The following is a 10,000-nucleotide window of genomic DNA, read 5'->3' as shown; positions in this document are numbered from 1 at the left end:
TAAAGATACTAAAAGTGAAGCAAAATCACAGGTAATGTTGTTATTTATTACATGTCAAATAGTATGCTTTGAAAAAAAATCACTGTTCTCAATTTCATTTTGAAAATAAAATAAGTGGAAGTTTTAAACAGTTACTTAATAATTCTGTTTTGAATGTCTAGGATTACATGAATTGACAGTAAGAAAGTACTGACAAGATATTTTTAAACACCATCACCTGAAACACCTTCAAAGCAGTATAATCTTATAAAACATTCAGAAAGATTATCTGACATAATGAATGCTCAAAATGCAAGCTCAAATCTGCCCTGTAAAGCAATCAAGTTTTTAGCAACTATTTTGACCTTAGTGACACAACAATTAATTCTGCAAACCTAATATCAAAATAAAATTCTACATTTAATGCAGAATAATTTTTCAATGTAGTTAATCTAAAATAACATTTGAAATGGTACTTCCTTATATTATACATTCTAGTATTTAGTTCTAATTTTAGAAGATGAGAAAAGAATAAAGAGAGTAATTCATAAGGAGAAGACTTTTTTATTACTAATTTTTCAGCGAATCTAAAACAGTAGAGCATACTAACAATGATGTGGCCCCTATGATCATATGGATTATACTATTACAACCATTTGACATTCACCAATATTAACCAATTAGAAATGTATAGTAAAATTTCTTAAACTGAATAAAGCCATTCATAAGAAATATATGACAGGAAAAATTATATCTAAGGTAACTTAAACTTGTGGGATGATAAAAACAGGAGAATAAGAATGGCGAATAGCTCCGTAACAGTTTTGATAAGAAAATCAAATCAATTGCAAATAAATGGTTTTTAAGTTATAAGACCCTTGTTCTAACATAATCCTTACAATAAATTTCTTTTTTCTTTCTAAATAAAAAATTTAAATATATTCCAGATTATAGAAATATTTCAATATTAAAAATTAAATGCTAGGTTAAATTTTTAGCTATAATTTATAAATCATTTTTACTTCACCAATCCATTTATCATTAAGTATTTGTTACAATCTATCCCAGATGCAAACTCTTCCTCTTAAATACATGCTTTAAGTCAAACTTCTAACCCCTATAAAAATAAAAAAGCCATAAAAATCAAGGTAAACATTCTATTCTCCAAACAGGTCATATTCTGCAAGAAGTTCATGGCAAACAAAATTTTACTTTGTTTTCATCAGTCATTGCCTCCTAAATTATATTTTTAAGTAAGAGATCTTAGCCAACAAGGATTAGCCCATTACACTTATATGAACTAATTTAATTTTCTGTTCAAAATTTTACATTTAAATAATACCAAGCAAAGATAAACTTGTAAAATTATTTCATTTATGAATTTGCTTGAATATTTTTGCATGATTTTAATTACTTCTAAAATATATTGAATAAGTTAGCATTAAAACCAGTAATTGCATTAATCTTATAGAAAAGACATTCCAATCCTTAATAGACTTAAAGACCCATTCTAAAATAAACTTATGGATGGACAAAAATTCAATAATATTAAGTATCTACCTATATTAATATAGTTAAAACATAACCAAGAAAAGAGACATGTACAAAGGTTTTTGTATGTTTATTTTTTAAATTATTACATATCTTCCTGTAGACACATCCTGAAGTGTCTTTTATAAATGCCCAATTTAGCCATTATGTTGTCGCTTTTAGAGGGCATTCCACAAACATGTAATACATGACTGGAGTTTCTAAGTTATCAAAATAACACAACTTTTTGTATTTACTTATTTATAGTTTACATAAACTATGCAGAACAAATTAACTTCAAATTCAGGTTATAAACACACCTTACAGATCTTACCATAAAATGCCTCCATAGTACTATGAAATATAAACATTTTACCCTGTTTTCTTTTTATTTAATAAGTAATCAGAACTTTTTTAAAAAAGCTACTTCTTTGCATTTCCCTTCAAAATCTGTTGTCTTCTTATTACTAAACTGCAATGTTCATTTTCAATCATTCCTTTCACTTGCCTTTATAAATTCAGTCTACTGTGTTCTCAGACAAAATAGAATTTGGTTATAAATTCTTGGAACTCTTACTTAAGAGAGTCAATAGGACTATTATAGCACTCCACTGATATGATATTTCCTGTAAATACATTAAAGAGAGAAAAGAGCTATCATAAAAACTGCACTTATTTAAAGTAATGTGTAAAATAGGCTAATTCTAGGACATTGGTAGTAGGCATTTAATTCCTAATGATGTCTTAAAACAAAAAGTTCAAAAAATTTTTTTAAATTATACCTAATAATTACTGTCTATGAAAAGAGACATAATTCCAAAATAATAAGGAACCTGTTCAAAACATCATGTCTAACTTTTTTAAAAGATTGTTTTTGAAAACAATATTGAAAGGTTGACATTATTCAATATATTTATTCTGTGATAACTTTCTAAATGCTGTTATTAAAATAATGATTCTAAAAGAATAAAAATAATGATTCTATTAAACGTTAGTGTGGGCATTTGCTTTAATTTTTGAGATGCAATCTTTCTCATTATATACTAACTTAAAAATGAAACATCTTTCAATAATAATTCATTATATTTTCATTTTAATTTTTTTCACATTTAGTCTGAATGCAATCTAGAGTGTTAAAGAAATAACCTTTATTTTTAAAACAACTATAATCTTATTTTCAAACAGCTATAATCACTATGTTTTTCATATAAGTATATGTGTTAGAAGCTTTCTGTTCTCTGTCACTGTTTTCGCAGAGTTGAATCAGTGAAGAATGGAATGGTTATTCTTTGGTTAAGAAGAATATTTCATTGACAAATAAAACAGGGAAAAGTAAATCTGTCTTTTGTGAAGAATAATGGACTACTTAACAGTATATCTTTATTGATCAGTTATTTACTTTTCTAGATTTAAAGGGAATTGTATTTTATGAAACAGCAACATAAAATTCTTTAAAAAGTGCTCTTTAATGTTATCAAAAGATGCATATTCTAAATATCTTGACTTGAGTTTTTAAGAAAAGCTACATAAATGATTATAGCGTTTACATCTTTCACAATTTCTTACCATATCTCAACTAATTAATAGCTAATATTTGCAATCATCATAGGCAAGTATCTGTGTTGTAAAAAATCCTTATGGTCCTTTTCACCTTAGCTAGACTTGAAATAAATTCATTGTATAAGAAACTATCAAGTAATGTGGCCCTCTGGTGGAAAACTAAGTATCACATTCTACAGCACAATGTTAGACAGTAAACTAGAAGATGTAAAATATTTGTTACAAAGCTTACAGAACCTTACAAAAATCACCCTATGAACTCAATTAATAGCCTGACACCTGAAGGGCACTCTTGTGCTGGTATGACGTAACTAACATGAAAATCCTATCTTTACTCATACTTCAGTCATGTTCCAAAGAACAATAAATTCTCAGCATCCTTTAGCATAACACATGCTAAATTTGCTATGAATATATATTTTTTCATATTAAAAGAAAACAGGCTTATTTGTTTTAAGGAATCACTGAGGAAAACAAAACTTACCTGCTGTTGTTGCAGATGCAGCAGTTCTACTGTGCTTACTTCAGAGCTGGTGTCACCACTTGATCTTCCATCTCTGCTGCCAGCCTCTAATTGGCTGCTTAGAGTGCTCATTCCATTTTGATTCATTGAACTGTTGCTTATTGTCTCTGTCGCAGATTCCTGCATCATGACTTAATACCTAAAAGTGATTAAGAAGTATCAATTAACACACGTTACACCTTCACACTTCCATTATCAAGATGTCCCTCTCTGCCAATTACAGAGACAGCAATTTTAGAGGCAAAAAAAAAAAAAAAGTCTTGAATAGTAATTTATCAAGAAGAGCAATATAAATGTACATTTCATACATATACTAATCACTGAAATTATTGTTCCTATAAGCATTTTTGTGTGGTTACATGTAACAGCAAAAGTAACATACAATGCACATAGAAAGGTCAATCGCATTTATGAATGACCACATTTTAAAGTCTACCTATAAAACCAGTTTGAAAGAAGGTACGACTGCACACTCTAGTGTTCTATATTTCCTATTATCTACCTTTGACAACCATGGATGACTATACAGCCTTCTTTTAAATATTCACTGTCTTGATTTTGTCAGAATTTTACACTACATCTTATGCAATACTGTTGTTTAATGATGCACAGCTAATCATGCAAAATTAAAATTTTGTAAGGGTATTACAAATCATATGGTATCAACCAATGATAAATTGTATAATGGGTTTCTTTTTTTGTGACTAAATAAAATTTTGCCTTGAAGGCATTTTAAGAAAAAGCTCCTGCTGCAAACACGTCAGATATTGCCTTTTTTTTTTTTTAATCAAACAGCTCATATTCATTTATTTTCCTGACATTTAAAACATTTAATACTGTCCTTCCTGGGAAGTAATTAAGCTTATGCATGAGCAGCAATCAAACTGTTCACTTGAAGATGACTTAAAACTCAATTTTAACATAGGCAAATAAATGAAAGATATAAAATTAATTTTCCAGGCATGTATTAGATATGAAAGCTGGAAATAAAATCTATCAAGAATATCACTAATGATTGTGCTAAAAACAGCATAAATTATGCATATTACCTTCTCTACAGTAATAAATGTTTTATCATTTTCACTGCATAAATATACTGTACTTTCAGGATAGCAATGAGATGTCCTGCCAAGATCAGTGGAAACTTGCAGTAAATAAAGAACCAATGTGCTCTTACGAACCAGAATTTCACGGTACATCTTGAATCTGTGATTTAGAAAGATCAGTTTTGGCTCTTAAAGATATCTGAATCCTATACCATAACTTAGTATATGCACTTCTCTGTTTTACTTCTATGGACAGAATTTCAGAAAAAACCTGGCTGCACCACGACTTTAACAGTAATGCTAGACAGGCAGGGGACTTAGCCTAAAGAAAAATGCTAAACTTATCACTCAATATAATTTTTTTATTACTATGTGATTTCGCTATTTTAAACTTCGTTATATTTTAAGACTTTTGTTTATTTAAAAATGTTAAATGCATTTCTTATAAAGCAAATGTATGCTTAATATCTTTTTGTCTAACAGAGAAGTCTTCTTCAGATTCTTACAAAATATGATTATGGGCACCCATACACACATGGAGGCACACACATACACAAAGATACATGTCCAACAGAGATTCTTTGCATGTTAAAATTATAATTATTAAAATTAATGGTTATTACAATAATTTTAATAGGTATTTTCTTCAAGACTAAATTATTAGATTATTTTTATAACTTCAAAAATTCAATAAAAAAAGACTTGCTTATTTATAAAAGACTATTAGTAGCTGGGATAGCAAATCAAATAAGAATAACAAAAACTACATGTACAAGTGAAAGCTATTATGATTTTTTAAAAGCAACAACAAAAAAATCCCATAATCATAAAGGAAGCAATTACTGTAACCACAGTAAACAATTTTTGAACCAAATGTGTTTATGAACAAATTGGTTTTGTTAAACATATCATTGAACATTAACAAAGAAAAATCATACAAAGGAAAACTGATACACAGTGATGAATTTTATAAGAAGAAAAACAAAGCTAATACTCTTTTCTGAGATTAGGCAGCTAATAAGTATTCAAATTAGGCATAAATTTTACATGCACAATGTTTAAAATATTCAGAGAAAAGGTCTGATTGCCTTTAGTAGTTATATGAAAATTATAATTTGGGTCCTCTCCAACTGTGGAAACAGAGAGACATACTTCTACATATTGCATTTAAATTTTACTTTTGACAATACAGCTGGAGTATATATGAAATACTTCGGGCGGAGTTTGTAACACAAACAATTTTTTTTTAAACTGTATCTTCAAATATAGCAGACAGGTACAAATATTTAATACTAATCTCTGGGTATTTACTATCAGTGCCTATTGGGTGAATTAAAGAATTCTGCATGTATTACTGTGTTATAACCAAGTCCATCAAATAATTACAAATAATCAACAAGCAGAGAGTCATGGGTTTAAATCTTTATTATAATTATGAAGAAAGACTTACCTAACTTCCAATTCCTATTAACCAGAGGATTTTATAGTCTCTCGTGGAGTATTTGGCTTTATAAAACTCTAAAGTATAATTGTGATTTACAGTTTAAGTTCAATCATCTTAGAGTTAGTAAAATCAGGCTAAAGAAAAACAATGACAGTGATAATACTTTTTCATTTATAAAACAGAAGCATCAGATTTGACAATTAATATGCCAAAAGAAAGGCAATTGTGTTATAAGATTATTACAATGTACATTTCACCCAAAGAAGAAAGCTTGGGGCATGTCTATTATAAAGGAGATGTATCCTCAAAGATAATCAGGTTGCTTTTGTATTTACTAAGTTTGTACTAGTGACACACACCTAATTTCCACTAGAGGAAACATTTCTAGTGCAATGTGAGGTGCTGTGTACCTTTTAAAGTACAAATTCAGCATATTCTTTCAATGTGAATGTGCCTGTGGTTCCAAACATATCAAACTAAATTATTCATTCCTTTCAATCCTACCACAAACTTTTTACAAAAATCAGTGAAAATAAATTTCAGATAATTAAAGTAAAAGGTGAAATTGTGAGTCATTTTAATGTTTTCTGAACTGTTAGCTAAACCTTTAAATCTTTCATCATACACCTTTCTAGCCACATCAGTCAGAAAGTAACTCTTCATATCCTGCACCCAGATGACACAGTTCTACTTTTCTCTTCTCCAGCATTAATTTTCCCTTTCTTTCTTTTTTTCCTTCTTCTTTTTCTAAGCAAGCCACTGTAAAGATACTTATTCTCTACACCACTTCCCTTTTGAAACATTAAACTGACACTGGAACTGACTGCACAAGATTGCATTTTCTCTTCCTAAACAACTTGAATTGAAAGGTTACTTAGTGTAACAATATTTACTTGCAGAATTGTGTTGTTACCAAGGGTATAATGGATGGTGGCTATGCAGGTTTACGCAAGAATGAGTGAAGCATGAGGCATTAGCCATGTGTTTGACATGTTTCAAATTGCTATAATCCAGCATTAAACACACCCAGCAATTCATGCCATTTCTTGCAGCCATAATCTTGAATAAAGCGTGCACAACCACTTATTATATAAATTAGTATATGACTCCCTGATATAGTCACAACAGTGCTTTTGTGTTTATTTTGCATCAAGATGTAGTCTTTCATTTGTACAAATAGCAGGATATAAAGACATAGCTCAATTAGACCTCCTTACTTTATGATAGGGTAGTACGAATGCTAGACTTGTTGGTTTTATTTTTCCTCTTAGAGTTATAGGTTCCATTGGTATAAAACTATGCCATGTGAGATAGACATTTGCCAGGCAATAACAGAAATCTCCATATATTCTATTCCATATTCACATATTAATGACATTTTTCACAAGTTTGAAACTTGACCTGTTAACTATGTGATCTCAGCTACCACTAGGGACACTATTGGTCCTTGTTGCTTACTCCACTTTTCTCTCTGGACTTCTTTCTCATCTCTTCTCCTTCTATCTCTCATTTTTCTTACAGCTCTCCCTTCCTTCTTCTTTTTAACCGCTTATCCCCATGTGTGTGTATGCATATGTGTGTATATGGATAGACAGATAGATAGGTCAAATTATATATGTCAAGGAAGAAATAACTTCTGCTTCCCTCTACACTCCCCTATTCCACACACAGGGACACTTCATTTTATAATCTTGGTGCGTTAATGTTAAATGTCAATTTTTGGCATGCTATGCTTTAATGAAAATTTTAATAAAAATTATTTCCTGAAAAACTAAGAATAAGTAACAGCACATATAAAAATTTTATAACTATTTCTATGAACATTTCTTAAATAAAATTATAGTAACACTAAAAGATATTTATTTTATGTCCAGTATCTGGTAACTGGTTTCTTCCAGTGTCTAATTTATTTAAACCAAATATATATATGACTATATATGTTCCAAAAGATTTTGAATATATCATTTAAATAAAAGTACACATTAAAATTAAAAACTTATTGTATATTCTTAAATAATTTGTAGTTATTTAAAATTATTAACATTAAATATTTCTGCGCAGATTCACACAATAAAGGGCTAAGTATGAGGAAAGCCTACATATGCAACAAAAAATCATATACATTTACATAAAAATATCAGCTAAATTTTGATTTTGAAAATGACAGTGATGAAAAACCTGTGTAAGTAACTAGCATTTAAATAATGATAACTTTTGTGCTCTAGTAAAATTAATTCATCATGGATATTAGTCACATTGCTTTTGAAATCTCTTAAAGCTTTGCTAAAAGTTTTTAATTCTAAGATTCCCTAATAAATGAAAATGCCAAATGTAAACATAGTTGAACGTGTAAGAACAAAAATTGAATAAACACACCAATATTTTTAATTTTTAAACACTGAAACTGGATGTTCTTTTAGAGAAAATATATCTGCTACAATAGCAAACTATATAATCTTTATTATAACATGCTATATTATGTTAAGTAAATTAAGATTAAGCTACTTAAAAGTATTTGTTGTTGCTTTTCAGTTATATAAGCAACATGTCCAAAGTGCTCATCAAAAATCAAAGTTAACTTCTTGGGGAGAAAACAAAATTTAATTAGCAAAAGTTCTAATTTTTATTTAAAAATATTAGTATGTTAGACATGCAAAGTTGCAGCACATTTCAACATGGTAATTTTAAAAAATAATCTTGTTTACCTTCAGTATACAGATATTGTTAGATCTTCAACAGTGACAAACATCTGAGAAACACAGAGTAGATGAAATGAAAATCTTATGTTTCACTTCAATCAGTTATTAATTTAGTATGTTATGTTTTACTCCAGGATTAAAATTAAACTAACTTTTAAAGCACAAGTAGATAAAATTTTCATTATTGGAATAGTATAAAATAATAAAATGTTTAATCTTTACACTATTTCATTTAAATACAGCACAATATCAAATATGAAAAAATGATAGCTATATAGATATATTTTACAGCAACTTTATGATTATGTATTACAATTGAATATTCCCATTCACAAGTATAATTGAAAATTATTGAAAGGTATTTGATAATATTGATGATTATGGTGAACTAATTATTCCCATATATATTTCAAAATTATATTTGTAAATTAATCTTTATATTCTCAGGTTTCATCTTAGTCTCATACAACTACCATATAAAGAATCATTTCTCAAGCAGGTGAAAATGTACATCAAGTTTTACGTTTCAAGGTCCATGTTAAATTGTCGGTCTTTCTTTTAAGTCTATCAATTTTAATGCTAGTTTAATTCATTTAAATTGTTTAATGTTTTAAATCAGTCCTTTATAGCATTAATATTTATTTTTTTAAATAAGGGAGGAAGGAAGCTTTAGGGAAGTTTATTTCATCCTGTTACTTTACAACCTCTGATCAAATGAGTTAGCATTAATTTATAATACAAAAACATAATTTCTTTGCAATGTGTTGAACTATATCTATTTATATACCTTACATATGAGAGAGGAGGACTTAAAATCCAAAGAATATTACATACATGCCAATACAAAGATGAATACCGGTTACAGGTTACAAGAGATCTGATAAGCAAATATATTCTGTCATGCTCTTTTCTTGTCCTTGCCTAAAGAAAAAACACCTTCAAATTCTTGAGACCAGGAATAGTTTAATATAGAAACTAGAGAATTTAACAGTAAAAAGTGCTAAAGCAATAAGAATAATTAGATCTCCAAGAACATAGAAAGACCTGCCTAGCAGGCAAAACCTCCTTCTTTTTTTATTTTAAAAGCTTAGTGATTGAGTTGTGCAAGCTTGCAAGCTTCCATGCATTGGGTCCACTTACAGTCAAATTCCCAAAGGCTGGACTACTTGCAATAGCCTTCAATGATCCCCTAATGAGAGCTCTGAGCATACACTTCTCT

General features: G+C 28.9%; 1 protein-coding gene across 1 annotated transcript in view; it reads right to left on the bottom strand.

Annotated features, from left to right (window-relative positions):
• FOXP2 (forkhead box P2) overlaps positions 1-10,000 on the bottom strand; it is a 370,651-nt gene that overhangs the window by 355,667 nt on the left and 4,984 nt on the right. The window contains exon 2 of the mRNA XM_090286764.1: positions 3,554-3,731. Within this exon, the coding sequence (XP_090142890.1) occupies positions 3,554-3,721 (168 nt within the window). The 5' untranslated portion in view covers positions 3,722-3,731. The remainder of the gene's footprint in view (positions 1-3,553; positions 3,732-10,000) is intronic.

Source organism: Furipterus horrens, unplaced genomic scaffold (genome assembly GCF_987537825.1).
Source record: "Furipterus horrens unplaced genomic scaffold, mFurHor1.1.pri manual_scaffold_9, whole genome shotgun sequence".
In the NCBI taxonomy this organism is placed as follows: domain Eukaryota; kingdom Metazoa; phylum Chordata; class Mammalia; order Chiroptera; family Furipteridae; genus Furipterus; species Furipterus horrens.
This window is presented reverse-complemented; position numbering and strand designations above follow the sequence as displayed.